This window comes from Sylvia atricapilla, chromosome Z (genome assembly GCF_009819655.1).
Source record: "Sylvia atricapilla isolate bSylAtr1 chromosome Z, bSylAtr1.pri, whole genome shotgun sequence".
In the NCBI taxonomy this organism is placed as follows: Eukaryota; Metazoa; Chordata; class Aves; order Passeriformes; family Sylviidae; genus Sylvia; species Sylvia atricapilla.
Window position 1 is genome coordinate 60,973,696 of NC_089174.1, and position 21,806 is coordinate 60,995,501.

The 21,806-nt window shown below is 40.6% G+C and overlaps 2 protein-coding genes across 2 annotated transcripts in view; both read right to left on the reverse strand.

The window, feature by feature from the left end:
* Window positions 1-21,806, reverse strand: part of RCL1 (RNA terminal phosphate cyclase like 1) — a 197,443-nt gene that overhangs the window by 55,209 nt on the left and 120,428 nt on the right. The gene's annotated exons all lie outside the window — the stretch shown is intronic.
* CDC37L1 (cell division cycle 37 like 1, HSP90 cochaperone) lies at window positions 1,910-12,464 on the reverse strand. The gene is made up of 7 exons (XM_066338923.1): window positions 12,231-12,464; window positions 10,654-10,935; window positions 7,836-7,926; window positions 5,745-5,860; window positions 5,318-5,440; window positions 4,262-4,417; window positions 1,910-2,529 (listed from the first exon to the last, which is right to left on the reverse strand). Exons 1-7 carry the CDS (start codon window positions 12,333-12,335, stop codon window positions 2,428-2,430), a joined length of 975 nt encoding a protein of 324 aa, XP_066195020.1. The 5' UTR covers window positions 12,336-12,464; the 3' UTR covers window positions 1,910-2,427.

Here is a 21,806-nt window from a genome sequence, read left to right on the forward strand (position 1 = left end):
GTCCCCTTAGAAACTTAAGAAAAAAAACTTATCCTGTGTAACAAGTTGCTGTATCAACAGCTCTACTGCTAAGGGGAGCAGCTGGAAGTCACTGTGCCACATTGCCCTTAATACCCTTGCATACAACATTCAGTTAAAAAAAAACCCTGAAATTACTTTTTTCCTTTAAATTTCTCTTAATAATTAACTAATCATTAAGGAGGAGGCAGTGTTTACTTATCCTTTCCTGGAATATCTGTCAAACCACCAGATGCAATAGCCATTTGTATTTTTTCTCTCCAATTTACATGTAAGACAGAACTACTCCTTGCTCTTTTATCTTCAGTCTGCTTGCAAAAGAAGACAAGAGAGCAGAAGTCATATGGAAAGCTATATCCACTTCTATGAGTGGATCTGCTATTGCATTGGTAGTAATACTCTGGTATATTCTGCAGACTTAGACTTCTCTGTATCTTGGCTGTAGGTGAAACTGAAAATTACTGGATTCTATTTCACAGAATCACAGAATCATTAAGGTTGGAAAAGACTTCCAAAATCATTGAGTTCAACCTCTGACTGTCACCACCCTGCCAAATAACTTACAGCACTAGGTGCCACGACAGTAATTTCTTAAACACTTCCACGTATGGTGACTCCAACACTTCTGTGGGCAGTCCATCCCAATGCTTGACAACCCTTTCAACGAAGAAAATCTTCCTGATATCCAACCTAAACCTCCCCTGGCACAGCTTGAGGCCATTTCCTCTTGTCTGGTTACTTCTTAGGAGGGAGAAGAGGCCAACCCCCACCTGGCTACACCCTCCTTTCAGGCAGTTGAAGAGTTACAATGTGCCACTGAGCCTCCTCTTCTCCAGCCCCCTCAGCTCTTCTCACAGGACTTGTGCTCCAGACCCTTCACAAGCTCCACTTCCCTTCATCTGGACATGCCCCAGCAGCTCCATGTCCTTCTTGCAGAGCAGGGCCCAGAACAGAACGCAGGATTTGAGCTGTGGCCTCACCAGTGCCCAGTACAGGGGGACAATCCCTGCCCTGGTCCTGCTGGCCACACCATTGCTGGTACAGGCCAGGATGTCATTGCCCTTCTTGGCCACCTGGGCACACCCTGGCTCATGTTCAGTCACTGTCACAGCACCCCAGGTCCTTTTCCTGTGGGCGGCTTTCCAGCCACTCTGCCCCAGCCTGTGGCACTGCCTGGGGTTGTTGTGCCTGAACTAAAAACTGGATTTAGGCTATGATCACTAAACTTGAAATCAGCATGCCTTCCAGACCTCACATACAATCAGAACAATTCAGTAATGAATGGAGAGTATGTACTCATACCATTATCCGAGGAATAAGCTGTCTTTGCTAGTCTTCCAAGTGCAATATACATTTTTACAGACAGTCCTGCTGTAATAGCAGCAAGTAAGAAAAGCACAGCAGAGTTTTGGAGTGTAAGGTTCTGTGGAAGGCCTTGTCTAGAAAATGTATTTGGATTTCTAGCTTCTTAAACAAGAAGCTTTTGATGGTTTTCCACTGAATGTTTGAGTTGACGATGTCAGAAACCCACTTTGGTTGAGTAGCATATGAAGTATCTTTCAAACACTGCATGACACCTCACCATATATGACATGTAACAAAGCTTATTGTTTAAACTAAGGTCTTTGCCTAATCTTTGTACAAGTTCCCTTCATCAACTACTTCTACCATAACAAGACTCGGTTTTAAAAAAATATTGATGTTAGCCTGATGAACAGGAAGAGAATCAGACTCCCAGAAATCATACAACCCAGCACTCATTTGTAGACAAGTGTTGCTTAGGTCTTAGGATTAAACCAAGTTATGTTTAATGAAAGTACAATATAACATTTATATCCCCTTAGTAGAGGTAGAAAGCCAGTGTTTTAATCCAATCCATTCAGATCAGAAATACTGATACCAGATACTGATTTATTGCTATTAGTGATAACCAAATTTGAGAGCTTATACTGTCAGCAAGGTAGCATGAATACAGTTGCAATCTCCAATATTCAGAGTAAAACATATCCACATCCGTAGTAAGACAATAGCAGGTTCTACCAAGAATCTGCTGCTTCTTGTAAACATTGTATTTGTGCAGATGTTTAATTTCTAAAGTCATGAAAGGCAAGGTTAGTAGCAGAAAACACATCCAGTTTCACATTCGGCAATAAAAGAACCCTGCTCTTCAAGGACAACTTAAAACCTAGCAGCACATTTCAAACAATATTACAAGTTTTTTTGTTAATTACCCACCCTTCAAAGTCCCTCCCCCCTCAATCAAACAAAAACAACAAAAATCAGACACAAAAAATAAAGTGCAGTACCCAGAAAAATAAGTGTCAAGAAAATAGCCATGTTTGTTTCTTTGGGGGGAAAAAAAAACAAAGGGGAGAAAAAAAAGAGTACTTGGCCTCAGTCTTAAAAGTACTATAATGTGTCCATCATTTTGGATTCTTCTTCATCTCTTTGTATCACAGAGTTGAAACTGCAGACATCTGTGTTTATGGAGCCTTGCAGATCTCCTGCGTTCTGGAACAGATGAGAAATTGACAGCTTAATGCTCCATAATTGTATACATGGATAGAGAAACAGAGTGAGAGAGAAACAAAGAAGACTGTGTTGTCTATCTTATGATATGACAAATTTACAATAGAAAGGAAATAAGGCCTAAAAACATCCTCAACCAGTATTATGTCACTGAGTCAAGGATTTTTAAAATTTGCTAGCATAGCTTGTATTTGGTCTTAATATTTCTAGCACCTAACTGCACATTTACATAAAATTCAGCTGTTTGAGCTACCTCTGGGAGTTACTTCACTCAAATTATTTCAAACAAGTACTTTCAATTGTGACTCCTTTCCTAATACATAGTTTTTTACAATCTTCTAAGCTGTTTCTTTATTCCAGAAAGTGGACATAACTGCAACAGCAAAAGACACCTAAGTGTGCTCAGATTCCTTTTATCACAAAGGGAGACTCTCCTTAGGCTTGACTTCTCTTGCCCAGAGAAGTTGTGGGGACCCTGGCAGTGTTGAAGGCCAGGCTGGACGGGGCTGTGAGCAGTCTGATCTCTGAATGGCAGGGAGCTTGGAACTAGATGATCTTTAAGGTCCACTCCAAAACAAACCATTCTATGATTCTGTGACTTATTTGACTGATCCCATGACTTTACACCGCTCGTGATGATGACTGGGAGTACAGTTTTATCATGCAGTGTTTATTTTAGGCATGAAAATGTAAAGTACTGAACAAATGTACTCTTTTGACCTTATGTTGGATGCTGTGTTCTTGGGGGTTAAGTTTGTTCCTTTTTTACTCTAAAGAATTTTTTCCCCCTAAGTTACCAAGGAAACTAAGTACTGGATACTTAAAAGTACTTAACCAAAACAAAGAGGTAGCCAAAGTTCGGAGGGGGAAGAGTTCTGGGGGCAAATAAAAAACGAAGCTTGGAAGAGTGGGGCTCTTTGGCTCTCGACATCAGAGAGCACACAGCCAGGCTGCTGCTTGCTGCAGGACAAGTTCACTGTCACCAGAAAAGTTCAGTCCTGAGAAATCCACCATCATCTGCTCACCCTGGAATTCTGAGCTCCTCTGCCGCCCAGAGGAATCTGGGCCAGCCCTGCCCCACCGTGGCACCTTCTTCAGCACTGCTCCTCTTGCTACAGTGTGACCCTGCACCCCCTGCCCTGCTGGGACACCCTGCCCCTGCCCTGCCGGGACACCCTGCCATCCCACTGCCAGCCCGGGACTTCTCCACTGTTTCCAGCTTGGTGCTCTGAGGATCCTACAAAGGCACCGAGAACAAACTACCCTGGGTTTTTGTGAAGCAAAGCCCTCAAGATTCTTGGTACTGTTTTGCTATTAATGCTGTAGTTGTTGGTTTTGTTTTGTTTTGTTATATATACTAGTAAAGAACTGCTATTTCTATCCCCAAATCTTTTGCCTAAAAGCCTCTGACTGCAAATTTATAATTAGAAAAAAGGGGCGGGGGGGGTGGTGGTGGTGGTTTACATTCTCCATTCCAAGGGAAACTCCAGCTTTCCCTGGCAAATACTTGTCTTCCCAAACTGAGACATGTGTGAATCCCAGCAAGTAAAAAGAAAGTCCATATATGCCTTGTGTATTAATAACACTGCATGATACATCCCAAGCACTAGCAATTCAAGAAATAATCCTCTTTATATCTCAGAAAGGTATAGCTTCTCCACGCAGGACATAATCTTGCTTTAGTTAAATTAAATTTTAGAAATAATAAACCTACCTGTAAAAAAGATGTCCACTCTCCCACACAACCAGGACTGACATTGAGATCATGAAGTAACATAGTTTGAAAGCCATGTGATTGTGACCAGATTCTCACTCTTGCCTTGAATGCCTCAAGTTCATTTTTAAAGGCCTCAAAGTAGCCTTCTCCTGTCTGCAAAGAGAAAAATGAAATATTTGTTCTTCAGCCAGATTTACTTTTGAATTGTGAGCATACACCGTCCTGAAAAAAATCTGTGCAATAATGGCATATTATACGTTTTGGGAAGTAACAACAGTGAACAACTCAGGAATAATGTTAGTCAATTGAAAATTACATTTCAGGTACATTTCTTTTTAAGACAATCTGTTGCATTTATATGCATTAGTAAAGTAACTGGCTTATCTGAGAACATGTAAAACTAATTTTAGCCTTTCATTTATTCCAACTCGGAAGGTTATCCTTACAACTGGTGCTTGTTGAAGCCCTCCGGTCAAAAGCAAAGCACAGACTAACTCACATTTTAACTACACTCATTTAGGCAATATTAAGATCCATTAGAGTCTTGAACAACTGAACACAAGTCTACAGCAAATCACAGTTTCAGTTTTCCCACCTTTTTCCTGCACACCACTGGATTGCCCTATTTCAGTCATGAGAAATGGACACTATTTATATATCTGCTCCACTGTAAATGGCAGACAGAATGGAAAAGTTGTGACAATATACAACTACATTTTGAAAACATGTAATTAGTCAACAGTCAGACCAGTTTAAGACTAGTCCATGTTCGCTGTTGTTACTTATTATTACTTGTCTGTAACACACCTCCTGTCACCTTGCTGCATCTTGCTTTCCACCTGCAACAAGCAAAATCTACTAAGCTTTCATTTTCAGAACTGGAATTATAATGAAGTATTCTGTCTAGAAAATAATTACTAACAAAACACTTTCTCATAAGCCTAAGTCAGTCAACAAATTATTTAGCCTCATGGTTAGGAAGAAACCCGCTCTAAAACACTGGTCTCTAGTACTTATTGAGAGTTTCTTACAATATTACCCAAGTTGACTTACTTTGGCTTTTTGGAAAAAGAGACGAAAACATCCTCTTGGATCCACATTGCAGCTTCTGGCAATTTCTATAATAAACTGCATTACAACTGCTTGGTGTGCTACTTGCTCCATCAGAGCTCTTTTCTGAAAAAAAGAAAAAAAAAGAAAAAAAGAAAAAGTTGAAGTTCTGATTTAAAGAAGTTTCCTGTGATTGTATTTCTAAAATTCAGTAAAATTTCCTTTTGCTCCAGTTCCTAAGCAGATGTGAGCTGATGCTTACAGAAACAAGAGGACTCATAATTAGCTATAACTAGGCATAAATGTGACAATGCACTATCAATGAAGTAGAGACGGTCAGAAGAACAGTTAAACAGCTAATGAACTTGATCACCTTTCTACTGTGCAAATGGGAAAATGTGTGCATCCAAAGACTTAAACATCTTCATACCTGTTCAGCTTCTAGATGAAAACACCACAACATGAGATACCTAGCTGTTTCTTCACATACAAGGTATGGGTGATCAGACAAAAACCTTTGACTATCATCCCATCTGCTCAGCATACCTAATAAGAAGAAAAATAAGAAAAAAGAAAAATACAGTTAATATATTCTAAACAGATAAATGGTTTAATGCAGCAAGGAAGTTACTTCCATTGATACCCAGCATACATAACTTGGCAACTTACTAACCTCAGAATCACATCATGCAGCTAAATTTGGAGGTTTTATTTATGCATCTAACCAACGCTGAAAGAGCATTACCAGAAAGCATAATTAGACTTTGAAGATACTAAAAGTAGATTATAGCAGTCATGAACTTCTACTAATGCTGATAATTTACTTTTAATCAGTTCTCATATGCTAACAAAGTGGTGCAGATATCTCATTAGTTACAACACCAAATAGCTTTAAAAGTTTATGGACCAAGATTTATAGTAAGTGATTCTAACAAACACAAATCCTCTAAATGTTTGCAAATAAAAACACAAAGCACAGAACCTGTAATCTGTCAAAAACTAAAGTGCTTCTAAACCATAGTTTGCTAGATTTTTAGAAATAATCAAATTAATTATACATACAGCTTGATTTTAAAAAACAAAGCCACACCAGTATTGGAAAGTTAATCAGAACTCTGAAATGTGGTATCCTGTCACTGCCTTCAGGTAACAAGATGGATTTAAAAATTGGAACTCAATACTCAGAGCACTTCTTAAAATTGTCCTTCAAGTATCTCTGACAGTCATTATTGGCAACAGGTACCAGATGTACAGCTTCACCCGTCAATCAGCATATAATTATAACTGGGCTAAAGATAATTTAATGGTAATGACCTAAGTTAATCTTAATTCTAGCAAACAAATGCTGAAACAGAAAACAACAGCTTACATTTCTTTTGACTGTTTCCAAGTTACTCTGTCTAAGTTCTTTACTGCTTTGAACCCAGAGCAGGATCCAGAAGCAGTACTCATGCAATATAGCAATGTCCACACTGTCCCTTGGCAGTAGCTAGCATGGAACAAGTGACTTCAGAAAGCATTAATGTACTGTAGCTTTCTACAGTGGACATATGTATCACAAATTAAAATAACAGCATGGCTTTGAAATCAGGATGTATTAAAAGAATTACCTTCTGTAATAAGGTTGCTTCTGTAACAGTCAAACTTAAATTTAGACAAAGTCTAATTCTGCCCAACTCTCAGCTAGGAAGCCTACAAGATAGCCTCTTCTTTTTCTACCCGCTGAAATGCACAGCAGGGGAGATGTTTTCTAATTCCAATACCATTACACTTAACAGTTAAGGTACTTGAGAGAACCTGTGCCTATTACTGCTATTTGCATACTCTGACAGTGTTGTGCATTAACTTGGTACTTGAAAGCTTGCTAAGGCTAAAAGGGCTCAAAGCCCTTTCTTCAGAACAGCTTTAAGCCCCTCAGAAGCTAAAAAACTTAATAAAAACATATTTGTAAGAACAACTGAATTTTGCCAATCTAGTTTTATTCTTGATTGTTCCAGAATTCCAAATATGGCTATACTGTACTATAGTGTGAAACCAGACTGAATGGCAAGCACATCAGAGAACCACAAAAATTTCAGGTTATGTTACAAGATCAGCTTTGTACTCAGTCGGGTTTAACAATTACAACTGAGCTAAACTGACACCTAGTGGATAATTAAATACAGTTTTAAACACAATTCTGAGCACACACACTCTCAAAGTAGGTGTTAACAATGTCCATTTAATCAGCTATTACCCTTACAGATTAACAGGTGACAGAAAAACATTAAATAAAACATTTAATCTCCTTTCAAAAAGGAGTGAGCCAGGACAACCCATGCACTCTTATACACATGACTTGTATTTCTAGGAATGCCCCTGCCTTTTCCCACTGGTGTGGAATATCCCTTTAGTCTTGATAAAATAAAATTGAACAGTCTGTAATTTAGGTCTTTCATTTATGAGCATTCATTCTGTACAAGAAGGAGCAAACCAACACAAATTCTGTAGGAACCACAAGATGTTGGAAAAACAGACTCACCGAAGTGTCTAATCTTTTGCTCATGTTTTTGCATAAGAGGTTCAGACATGGCTTCATCTTCAATTTCTTTTCTTTTTTGATTAATAAAACTCTGAGGAAGAGAAAGATCGTACTGTCACATGAACTCCACACATACGGTTTAGCAATATAAAGTGAATATATTTTAATATGTTACTGTTTAGTTTAAATGGATATGTTCTAATTTTACAGTCCTATCATATTTGAGAAGGTTTTTTTTTTTTGAAAGTGCATTACCTACTAACAGAATTTTAAAGTCTCCTTATAGTCTCTGAAAAACTTCTGTATTCAGATAGGAACTTACTGATCTGTCATGAGAATCATGTATATTGCAGTCTGGATCAGATAAATCAATGAAATTAGGAGATGTGATAGTGATGCCAAACTGATTTTTGCTTTTATATGTTCTTCATGTATATTTGTAGATCTGTAACCTATTATTGCATAACTATATAGAGTCATAGCTAGAATTTTATCTACTCATTTTGCGAGAAACACAAAACATTCCTAAAGGCTCAGTCCTCATCTTGGTTCTTCTGAGAGCAAGGACAACACTCTCATAAAGAACTAGAGAGGAAGTGGGCTTCAGAAGAAAGTCAAATCAAGAGGGAGAATTACCTCAACGTCTGTGTTTCCAATTGGGCATTCTTTATTATTACGCCAATCAATTATGCTGATTTGCCATATTTATAAAATTGTAGTTGCTCTATGTCACATGTGCACCAGAAGGGACCCTTCATAAAAAGTTAACTGCATTTATCACCTGACTGTGTCTGGCTTGTGACTTTAGGGCTCAGGAAAAGGCAATGATAGCTGTTGAAAATAAACAGCGAAATCAAAACCGAGATTCTACTATTTAAAAAAGTTCACGCTAAATAATTAGTATTACAGCGGACAGTATTAGAGGTAAACTATTAGAGGCAAACAGTTTCATATTCGGGGTCTGATGGGACATTTAAAGAAGACAGAGTTCAACCCTCTGTGCCCAGGCATCTTCCACTGGATTAGATTGTTCCAAGACCAGTCCAATCTGACCTCTGTTGCTTCTACGGATGGGGCATCTACAGCTTCCCTGAGCAACCTGTTCCAGTGTCTTGGAAATAATAAAAAAAAGTCTTCCTTATATCCAATCTGAACCCACCATCCTTCATTTTAAAGCCTTCTCGTCCTGTCACTACAGGCTGTGATTAAAAAGCATTTCTCTCCATTTTTCTTATAAGGCCTCTTTAAATACTGAAATGTCACATGAAGGTAAATAAGGGCTCCCTGGAGCATTCTCCTCTTCAAGCTCAACAACCTCAGCTCTCCCAGCCTTTCCTCATAGGACACATGCTCTGATCACCTTTGTGGTGCTCCTCTGGAGCTGCTCTAACAGGAGTCCTTGTACTGGGGACACCAGAACTGGGTGCATTACTTTGGGGGTGGTATCAGGAGAGCAGGGGGGCAGAATCCCTTCCCTGGCCCTGCTGCCCATGCTGCTTTGGATGCAGCCAAGGACACGTTTGGCTTTCTGGGCTGTGAGTGCCATGGCTGGGTCATGTCTGCCCTGTCAGCCACCAGCACCCTCAAGTCCTTCTCAGCAGGGCTGCTCTGGATCTGTTCATCCCCAACCTGTGTTTATGGTGCGATTGCCCCATCGAGCTGCAGCACCTTGCACTTGACCTTGTTAAAGCACATGAGATCCTTATGGACCAACTTCTCCACCTTGTCGAGGTTCCTCTGGAAGGCTTCCTTCAGGTCTGATAACTGCACCACTCAGCTTAGTGTCATTTGCAAACTTGCTGAGTGCACTCAATCCCTTTGTTTAATTTTAATGAAGATATTAAATAACACTGGTCCCAGTACAGAGCCCTGAAGGACACCACTGGCTCCTGATGTCCATTGGGACTCTGAGCCATTGACCACTACCCTTTGCATGCCACCAACAAACCACTTTCTTATCTACCTAACAGTGCACTCATCAAATCCATCTCTCTCCAGCTTAAGAGAGAAGGATGTTGTAGGACATCAAAGGCCTTGCACAAGTCCAAATAAACGACATCTGTAACCCTTCCCCTGTCCACTGATGCTGTCACCTCACCATATGTCACTGATGAGGCCACCGAATTGGTCTGGCAGGTGTGCTGCTGTCCCAAACCACCTCCCTGTCCTCCATGTGCCTTAGCACAGCTTCTAGAAAGGTCTATTCCACGATCTTCCCAGGCAGAGGTGAGGGACTGTCCTGGGTTGTAGTTTAGGATGTATTCTATCACCATCTTCAGTTAATGACCCATCGATGCCTTGCTGCATGACTCATAGAAAACTCCCTCCGGGGAGTTCTCTCTCTTTAATGGGCCATCAAGAGCCTCCTGGATGACTCATCATCCCATTGTGAGATGCTCCGCCCATGGGGAGGAGCCAAGCATTCTCACTGGATATAAGGTGGGATTTAGGACAGTACAGGCAGCCCTCACCCACTGGATTCCCAGAGGACCGGAGCTACCAGACCTTTCTACGAGATCACTGCTTCAGGAAGATCAGTTTGCCTGGACTGCTTCCATCACCCTGATCAGGTTGTATTCTGACTCTGTCAGTGGTTTTTCTTTTTGTATTGTTGCATTTATTTTATTTTTTCCTTTTCTTCTCATTAAATTTTATTTCTGACTTAGAGCCTCTCACTTGGTTTGTTTTCAAACTACAACAGGGACATGTTGTGGTTTTGTGCTATACAAGACATAGAAGACACTGAGGGACTAAGTAACAACTGGAATGAACAAAAGAGGCCAGCAATTTTTTCCATGTGCAATGATGTGGGTCATACCTTGTTAAAAACTTCTTTACTAACAGGATCTGTGTTCCATAGATTCTGTCGTTCCCTCTGGTTTAGTGCTTCTTCTTTTCTTCTCCATTCTTCCTCTCTCCATCTCAACTCAGCAGCTTCTGTCCTTGCTTGAGCAGATTCCTGATCACAGGATTCTGAATTATGCAATGCTAAACTACCAAATTTTTGCTGGGCTTCTGCTAGGTTCCATGTGCATTCTACAGAGTGCTTCACAAACTCTCTTTCTTTTTGACAGGCTAATTCAATCCCTTGGCTGTATGTCTGTGAGGAAAACAAGACACGTTATATATGGAGAGAAAACTGTTGGCTTACAGTTTTTATAGAAGCAGACTGGCCTAAATCCCAAAAGTAATAATAATGCACCTGGAAGGCACCTTAGATATGCAGCATTATAACAGCAGAAGTGATGAAACATAGCAGTGTACAGTTATGTCCCCTAGAAAGAGATTTCCAATTCAAGCTGCCTTAATACACTTCATTAAGTGTATTTGCAAAATCATGAATCATGTGCTGCTATCAGTAATAGCCTCCAGACTGTAAAAATACTTTTGAGACTGCTGAAATCCCTCTGGCCATCTTAGGTCTGGAATATTAGCAGCAGCCAAGTGTGAGAGTACTCTGAATACACTTCTGATAAGGAAGCACTGGGTTTATGATATTGGATCACAACAGTAAAGTAACTGCTGCCGCCTGCATTTCAGTATTAGAACCTAAACAGATGGCCAACATCTTCTCTTGAACTAACACTAGAACTGGTACTTAAGTTATAGAGTGGCCAAGGCCCAGCACAAACATGTTCCTTTTGGTCAAATCTGTTGAGGATTGTCACTGCTCACAGCTGAGAGGGAAAGGAGACATCTTCAGCAACCCTGTTTACACTATGTTCAAGTGTGCTCACAATTCACATGCAGTAATTCAAGGAATTATCCTCTACACCACACGCCATGCCTTTCCCACCAAGAGGGAAGAAAAATGCATCCATATGCATTAGTTCCTCAGCCTTCCACTGCCACGTTATGAAATCTGCAGTGCTGATAACCTCTGGCAGGGGCACACGAAGGACAATTTGTGAAAGATCATCTGAAGGAAACTTTAACGTAAATAAATCAAACTTGTTGTCTCAACTTTGGGAATTACGGCATTTTTATTTCTGCAGTAACAAGAAGAAAATTCCACCGTTGGAAAAGTAACGTAATGGCAGCTACTTGCGAGAACATACAATTCCCTACAACGCGTTTATAAATCGCCGCCTCGCCCTGACCAACAGAGAAAAACACACCGCCTACCTACCCGCTCCTTAGCCACGGGGACGCTGGGATAACTCCAACCCAGCTCCTTCCGCAACCTGCCCGCGGAGGAGCTGTTACCCAGGGCGGGCGGCGCCAGACCCCACCTGTCCCCGCCGGCCCTCAGAGCCCCGGCGGGCGCTCCCGCACGGTGACCGCGGTCCCGCCGCCCCTCCGCGGGCCGCGCCGCCCGGCACCGACCCACATCGCGCCCCGGGCGCCAGACGCGGTGCGAGGGGCCGGGGCGGCGGGGCCCGGGCACGGGCGTACCTGCACCTCCGGCAAGCGCTGGCGGAAGGCGGCAGCCTGTGCCCGCTCCTCGTTCTCCTCCTCCGGGGCGCCGCCGTCCCGGGAGCGCGGCGGCCACAGCGCCATGCCCGGTGCCGTCCCGGCGGCGCGACCCGTTCGCCGGAACTGGAGCAGCGGCACTTCCGCCGATCGGAGCGCGGCCCGGAGCGCCCGCCCTCGGCGCGCCGGGAGGAGTGAGCGGCGGCGCGCCGCTGGGGCGGTAATGAAGGCAGCGGGGCGGGCACTGCCGCGGCTCTGCCTGCGCCCGGCTCCTCCCCTGCCCCTGCCCTGTGCCTGTCGCTGTGCGTGTCCCTGCGCCTTGCTCTTCCGTGCCGCTGGAAGGCTGGTCGTCCTCGTGCGGGCTGCCGCACGGCGCTGGCAAACTACCTCCTGTGTGTGTGTACGTGTGCATACCATCCTACTGTCCTAAGAACTCCTGGTGTGCTGTCTAGGGTGTTTTAGTAGCTTGTTTCTCATCTGGGACTGGAAGTTAGCATGAAAGGAGGCCGTACCTTTGTGATAACACCCCTGAAAAGATTAAAGTGCGCCCCTTGTTGTAGTCCTACTTTTTTTACCCATGGATTGACTATTTAGGTCTTCCTCCAAACAGGAGGCGCTGACAGATTCTTTGGGGGGTCACAGGTGTAAAGTCTGTTAGAAAAACATGCAAGGAAAACCTTAGGTTAAATTGGGAAGATAGGGGACCTGTTGCTGTGTGTTGTTTGTTTAACACAGGGATGAATGCTGTGCCCAAAGGGATAGTCCTGGTGTGTTGCTCACAACAGCTCTTGCTGGATAGGAGGAAAAAAACCCCAACGGTTTTCACTCATTTTCTTGTAATCAAATGTTTCTGTGTAATGCTAAGGCCTATGAAATTTAGTCCCTGTTACACGGGATGATAAAAGCCAAAAATACAAAATGAGAGAACTCCCAATGATAGCTCTAAACCTGGCACAATTTTGAGGTTATCAGTAATAAAGCCAACTGAGTCCCTTCTGAGATAGGGCCCAGCAGACTTGAACTGATGCACATACCTAAGATTGGACCAAGGAGTTTCATGTGAAAGTATCCTCTTCTTTCATAAGATTACATTTCCTGGTGTGTTTCTGTCTGAGAAACCAACATACAGTTTTGTGCATCTTGGATCAACACAAAAAGGCTGAATGAATGCCTTCCTCCTATTTCTCCTCTCATGTCTCCTAAGTTGTGCTTTGAAAAGGTGGCTTTGTTTTCTTGCATGCCTTGGGCTAGAAATTGATCTCTCAAGTCTTATACAAGATAAAATTCAGGTGTAATCTTATTTTTCTTTACAAGGGGTAAGTTATTCTTGTTTCACATGTATCGCAACATAAGCAGATGAATTATTAGGCCCATTCCTCAAACATTCCTCCTTAAATTTCTTTAAGATTTTATAATCTGGAACTTCGACGTAAGTGATAATGAGAGGTCATCTCCCACATGGATAGTTCTTACCTAATCTCAGTCTATGTGAGGGTAATTGAAGTTATTTGGATTCAGATATGATTGGTCTGGGATCGATATGATACCCTAATTATAATATGGCTGTCATCTGTTAAGATTTCTGTTTGTATAGGAGACATAAAATGTAAATGGAGATGTAAATAAAGGATAGACAGGTGGTTTTGGTGTCCTTTTATATGTCCCTTAAACACCTGGAACTGATGATAAGAGGAGCCTTTAGTTTTTTTCCTGTACCTTACTGTATGTTAATGTATGTTGTGTTTGAGGATTTTTTAAAAAAAAAATTATGTAAGAAAGGATGGCTGTGTCTACTGACATGCAAGCCCATGCTGAAGCCATTGCAAAACAGGAATGCAAGAAGTTTACAGGAACAGTATATTTCTTATCTATTTGATCCAAAGGCTTCTAGATTGTTTTTCAAATTACTTTTACTACTTGCGTATTTCTCTAAAATTGACATCTGGCTCACAAGAGGCCTTTCTCTGAGTAGCATGGTGGCTTTTCCTTTCCCCTGTGGTTGTCCTTGACACAAGTGGAAAACTACACATGGAAGCTAAAGTACAATTCCCATTAAGGCCTATGCCCTGTCTCAAGGCAAAGGCAACTCTGAACACAGTGACACTTCAATCTCAATGCAATAAAATCCCACAGCCATGTTATGACCAGAAGTGGGAAATATAACTCCCTTCCACAGAAGAGTAGTTTCTCATATTTCTAATAACTCCTTACTTAAGCCAAAAGTAAAGTAATTCACATGAAGTAGATAAGTTGTTAGATAAGTTCATCTTTTGTCTTACCACACATTAGGGTTTTTTGTGCCTGTGACCTTCATTAGTAGGTGTTACAAACTGTGAAACAGTACATTATCTTGGAGAAAACATGGCTTAGGTCAGTCCTCTTTAAAAAAGACAATTGCTGAAATATAAAGTCTGAAAACACTTCCTTTGAAGAAGGATGTTGATGCATTCAAAAACAAAAAATGAAAAAGAAAAAAGAGTAGCAAATATTAATAAAACAAGAGGAATTCAGCTGGATACAGCTTCTCTAAATAGGCATAATGTCTAACATTAATGCCCAAATAAAATCAGTGGTAAAGTTCCCATTTACTTAAAGGGGTCAGAATTTCACTCAAGGTGTGCAAAGACTATTTGAATAAGACATAATTCATTGCAGTAAAACAGACAAGAGCTAAAGACAGACAAATGCATTTGAATTTGTTTCTTAAAAAGCTTTTCACAGGTGATATCTTAACTGATTTTATTTTTATAAGATATTCAGGCAAGCTTTATATAATACACATAAACATAAAGGAAAACTTCCTTACATTTTCTAATTTGCCCATAATCTCTGTGGAAAATTACTGTCCTTTAAGAGTTACAACCTTTAATCTTTTGAGATGTGTCCTATAGTACTGGCCAAGAACTCAAGTGTTTTTCAAACATCCTAATTGTACTTGTGGTTCTGCTAGTTTACAGTTCAAAGTATTGCACTTAGTGTAAACCTGATATTTTTTTCCTAGAAAGTACAGGCTGTTATGAAGTTGATGCTGATATGAATGAATATGAAATTTCAGCTTTGTTTTTTTCCAAAATATTGCATAACTTTAAAAATGTAAATCTCATCCTAAAGTATCCAATAATATATGATATTTGCTAAGATATTTGCTCAGTGGCAGCCTGGCAAAAAATACGGGAATTATTTTGAATGGATATTAAAGTGTTCCTGTGAATGCTGGTTTGTTTAATTAGTATTATGATGAATTTATTTACTTCTTACTGTTTTCCCAAAGATGTTTAAAAGCGCCTTAGATCCTGCTGCAGAAAGCAAAATTTAGAAACTAAGTATGATTTTTAAAATATCTGAATAGGTGATAATTAAAATTGAAAAAGTAGATCCATGTATTCACATAGTGAATCTGTTTCTCTGAGTGTCTTTCCACAGTACATGACCTGGTACATGTTGGTCCCCCTTTATGTTGCTCTTATTTGAGCCATTTGAATGTCAGCCTTTATAAGCAAGCTTCCCTCAAATTAGTTACATGATTTTTCCATTCTTAAGGCAGACTCTGGTCTGACACCTAGTGTGACATACTAGGCTAACCTGACCCTGTGCTTTTTATTTTTCTATCAGCAATTTTGCATTTTGATATCTGTGATAAGTCATGTCACATTTAATGGTTAGACAGTCTTTCAAAAGCCAAAATCTATTGCTTGTAGGAGGATGGGGAAGAAAAAATAATTATTTATAACAGTGGCCTGTCTACATTCTGTTTTGCCATTGCTAGTGAACTCTCAACACTCAGTTATACTTACTGAAGCACTCGTTTTATTAAAATATTTTCATCCTTTAGCTTTAATTCACTTGGAATGTCTTTGTGTTAGCTGAGTTTCACGTTTTTGTCCATCTGGAGCAAGCCATTCCTGTAAAATCAACAGAAGGTCAAGCAGAAGCCACTGACTGTCCCATTGTCCTGATGGATTGTAAATCCATCAAATGTCAATCACAGAGACTCTCTGTCCTGATCTTACTTTTATGTGTTTCTATTCTAATAATAATAATGATAATAAATTCTCAAGAAACCAAAGTAGAAAGTATCTCTGCATCTATCTCCTTTCTCATCTATCATTTGTCCACTCTTCTGATTCCTTTACTGTCCTTCCTCCCTTCTTTTCTGTAAGGGTAGCTTTTGATTACTGTCCCAGTTATAAGCAGTAAATCTATTCTATTATTCAGCCACTCTACTATAGTTTATTTTTCATCTCCCACTTAATGTAATAATGTTTGGATTAACTCATCTTGTGTCTTCAGGTAATAGGCAAGTAAATATTTTTCCATATGCTAATTGATTTGATACTGTGAAGAGTATTAGTATGTGTTATTTTTATGTCACACCCCCTAGCTTTTCTCTTTCATAAATCTGAGGACTTCCTCCACTGGTATTTCTTTCTACTCCATCATTTCTTGCATATTGTGGGTATACACTTCAGGAGAAAAAAAAATCCTTTATGATTATACTCATTCAATAATTTGTTAGGATCAGTCATGATGCTTTAGTTTCTTCACCCTAATTTTCTTCTTTCTGAAAGCAGTCTAGTTTGCTGGTTACATTCAACCAGAATACAATAATATAAAGTTCATCTTGTTAGATAATCTTCAGTCTTCATATTGTGTTCTTCTAAGATGGGAAAAAAGCAAATGGACACTGGGTGGCAGATGAGTGCTGTTGTTGAGGTCACTGATTATGGAGCATTCATGTATGTTTTAAAACTGCAGGCAACTTTCTAAAATTGGTTATTATTCTGTTATGGCAAATTAAAAATACACTCTATGTTCTCCATGTAAAAATATTTCTTGTACATTTGTTATTTATTTTTCAAGATATTTTCCTTCAGATAGTCATCTTTCCCTTTCTTTTTTGCTTTATACTTTTAAGAGTTGCTGATATATTAAAGGGTAATTTGTCATATTATTCTTGGTTCAAAAAACATCAGTGATACTGCAAAAGGAGATGCAAAAAATAAATTGAGAGACTCTATTATTATCTCTATATAAAAGCATAAAAAAGGCAACAAAAAAGGTGATCTAGCTTAGTACAGACAGTGCTTATTTTCTTGTATGATTACTTTCATGCATGCTTTGTGCGTATCACACTGTCAGGTAACTAGGTGTAGTGTTTAAAGCTTGTTTGTCCCCTGGATTTTTTCTGTATGGCAGATTTTTTCTGTATGTTAGTCTTGTATTTCAAGTCCAAGGTCCCCCTAATTAGGTTTTTTTTTCTTTTCAAAGTCCCGTGCCAGAGGTTGAAAGAAGAGTGGAACTCGCCGCTCGGTCTTGAAAGGTGTTCATTAAATTTTTTATCCAAAGGTCAGCGCACCGCCCTACACCAGGCTTAGCACTCTGAAAGACACTGCTGCCAAGAGCCTGAGACCTGGTGTCCGAGGTCTCTTAAAGGTTTCTGACCCAATTAACTCTTGAAATGTACTATATTTACAATATTTTACCAGTAATTACTACCAATTCTAGATACGCAATTTTCTACATCACCTACATTCTACCAATGTCTTTGTGCCACCGTCACAGCAGAAGTTGGAGTAGAAGAAGAAGAACTTAGGACACTGCCCAAAATTCTCCATCTTCTGCCTCTATCTACTTCCATTCTAACTTTTCACCCTGTGGTGAAACTAAACTACTATCTAATTTAAATTTTTGTTGTTCTCTTTTCATCCGTAAGTGTTGGCAAATTTTCCCATGTGCTAAGGCCAAAGGCAATGCATTCCTGGGGTCCTGGACCCCCCAGGACAGCTTGAGGGATTTTCCTCATGCCCTGGACTTCAACATTTCAGGACAGAAAATGCTGGTCAGTAATAACTCAAAAAGGGATGAGACTCTTTTAAGTAATGCCAAAGGGTTTAAGAATTTCATCAGCATATTCTGGCCCTATAGAATATCCATTCTTTATTCTGCATGGTACTTACATATCCTTCATCCCTCAAATTTTGTCTGTTTTTGTTCTTGTTGTTTGGCTCTGTAAAAATATGCAGGTTTGAGATTTGGCTTACTGTGGGGTGTACAATCTTCTTTCAACTTTTTAAATTTAAAAGATATTGACAAAAGCAAAGTACATTTTTCACAGGAGGAACTAGTGCCTACCTATGTCCTTGGTACATCAGAAGTCAGACCTCATATGGCAAAACTGAGTATTATCTTCTTTTTGTACTGTCAAAAGCTCACAGAAGTTTTTCTTGGTTGTTTTAAATCTGGGATCCATGAGAAAGGCAAAAAAGCAGTATGACTAAAAGAGATGAATACTTTCAAACATGGTAGTCTCAATATTAACTTATTCTGAAAATTGTGAGCCTTGTAGCATGGTTTGTAGGGTTTGTTTTTCAACTGATTAGAAGTGAACATGTCCCTGCTTCTGTAAAGACACAGAACCAAGTGAAGGCAGCAGCAGCTTTTATAGTGGAATATCCATTGTGGCCATCTTAGTGTCACACCTCAGGAAAGCAAAACCCCTGCTATAGTTTCTAGGACAGATACTTGACAGTGTACCAGCCTCCTGTGCTGGGAGCTTATGTAAGTATTTTCTCTCCCTGGCTGTGCCACCTGTATGGAGCAGGACTGACCTCCTTCACTCAGAATATAGTAAATAGGCTTCTGAAGAACTAAAGACAAGTGTGGTGTAGGGCTTGACAAGACTGCTATGTAACTCAGCATAGTTCATCTCCTTTATCCAAGTATCTGTACAGTCCCAAGCACATCATATCTGGTCATGGTAGCCTGAGGTAACTTACTTCTTTCCCATCTGCATATGCAGAGTCTCAAGCATGTTTTATCTTGTGCCAGTAACCAGGATGGCTTGCTTCCTCCATTAGCTGCACTCAACTTTGCACAGGTACCAGTGTGATGGCCAGCTGCCAGTCTTGGAATTCAGACAAAACCAGTGAGATCCCTAGGGAACAAAACAGAACTTTGCACATATATGTACAGCAAGCCAGTTAATCAGTGCAACTTTTATTATCCACTCCTGCAGTACTATCCTTTGATCTGTACTCCCATGCAGTTCTACTGGTCTTCCCATTTGATTAGGGTTGGTGAACTGGTAATGCCATGCTTTCATCAAAGCCCAAGTTGTTGAGTGTTGTGCCTTGTCACTGAGAAACTGGCATCACTTTTTGCCTGTAGCATATGGATAGTTTCAAACACCCTCAGTTTGTAGGACACTGCTTGCATGCGGTATGGTTTGTTGGCCAAATTACACAACATTCATTTACTACATGCTGACTCTCTGGAGGAATACATTTTGAAAATTATGGTGATGGTCTTTCAACACTATTTTATGATGACACATCTGCTGAATAAACATTGGAATGTTGTAATTTCATATCCAAATTTTTTATTTTATTCCTGCAGGAGGCTGATTAGAATATTTAATTCATTTCTCTGTGTGAGGAAACTCCTAATTGTGCTGAAAACACCAAGAAATCAACTTGATCAAGAATTGGTAATCTGTGTACAAACACATGCCTTATACTATAACTGTCATGCAGTAGCATGACATCTTCTATTACAGCTCTGGACATTCTCTACAACCTAAATAAGTAGTCTGCCTTCAAGACTTGTAGTTGTGCCCATCCCCAACATACTTCAACTCCTCTGTGATGCTTGGAAAGTTAATGACAACGTCAAACTCCAGGTCTGGTCTGCTAAACCAAATCTTTCAAAACCAATGCAAACATAAATAGTTTCCCAGCCTTTTACTCTCTTCATTTCCTTTTCAGAAAACAAAGTAATCAGCTGCAGCAAAGGAAGAGCTCTAGGGATATAGTGAATAAGTCATTTTCTGGAGAAGTAGTTGTTCTTTTAGTCAAGCAAGCAAAAAGCTCCCTGATGTTGTTGTGGGCTTTCATCTATACAAGTGCAGGACCAAATGGTTTGGGGTTGCTGTACTTCTGTGGTTTTGTTTGCTGTGGCTCTCAGGAATGCAAACTGAAATGTTCCCTGACAGCAGAGGAAGATAGTATGCTAAAAAGTAGCTGCTGTCTTAAAATTTCCAACATCAAATGATTCTAATCCTGCTGAATGCATGCCATTTCTGTACCACGCTTCCTGGAGCCACTAATGTTCCAACTACCACCTGCTTCTGAAAATGTCATTATGCATGAGACGAGCAGCATTCTGTCAAGAGCATTCACTCATTCATTCACATTTGTAAATTTATGAAGTTTTCATTACACAGCAGTGACAATTCCATGTAACAGCCCTGACAGCTATTTTAGTGGGTGTCTCTTTCTTCTTGAAGTAGGGGATGACAATGCATTTTATGAAGGAAGTGCAGGAGACTTTCTGTTCCCAGAATGCAAGCTGACTCCTGCCTGTTGTGGTATAGATAGAGAATTAGTGAGGACTATTTCTCCTCATCTTCCAGTAAGTTGCCTGAAACTAATGCTTATCATACCTGTCTAAAGAAGGAAGGATTCAACCATTTAGTGGCAATTTTGTGTGGACTGGCATTTGACTATCTCTTTGATCCTCATGAGCAGAGGAGAATGCTCCTGTGCACTTTTGAATATAGAAGTGCTGAGAGAGTGTACCAAGTATGGGCTGGCCTGACAATTAAATTTGTTAGTCACAGGCTGTAGGCTGGTAGAAGATATAATAATAAAACCTTGTGTTTAGCTATATATCTTCATCCACAGATGGTATGAAAGGTCCAGTCACTTCAAAGATTTTCAAGATTCTTTGTACCAGTGGCCTTTGGGGATGTCGAATTTCTGTCCATTTTCTTTATCTCATGTGTGCATTATTCCAGCTGGTAGAGGGGTCTGCCGCTTGGGACCCAGAGAGCCACAGCCACCCCAAAGGAAGTCTCGCTAGAAACAGCTTCTTGGGGGGTCAGGGCGCTCCTCAGCTGGCAGAGGGGCTTCTCAGCAGGAGGGCAGAGCAGTGATTTCAGCTCAGTGATTTCAGCTCAGTGATTTCAGCTCCTGCCCTTGTGAGTTTGCCCCTCTTTTAGCCGGCAGTGATGAGAGAGAGAGGTCTGGTGTGGAATTTCTGCAGGTGGTAACTTTATTGCAAAGGTGCCAGCAAAAGGGATCCAGGGACGAGGTACCTCTGCCAACCAGAGGAAACCCAGGGGTTTTTATGGGACACCAGGGTGGGAGGAAAAGAGTTCAAAACCAATCAATTGTAACAGATCTACATAAAATCCCGAGGGGGCTTGTGGGTCTCCAGACAGGTTGCCATGACTAGAAAGTTTGTCTTTTGTCTTAGGGTGAAGTTGCAAAATTCTTCCTTAACTCCTCAGCTTGGCCCTCTCCAGGGCAAAGCAGCCGGGGCTCCGCCCACCCCCCCAACTCCTCCTTTTATATTTAGTAGAAAAGCCTCACCAGCCGTTCTTTTAAAGCAGCGTAGGAGGCATGAGAACATAAGCAATACGATAACAATCACAATGAAAATCCATAAAACACTTTTAACCAAAGAGGCCACCCATCCTGTCAATCCCCATTGTCCAAAGAGGTTGTCGATCCAGTCCAGAGACTTTTCTGTTTTTATGTCTTTTACTCATCCTTCTAG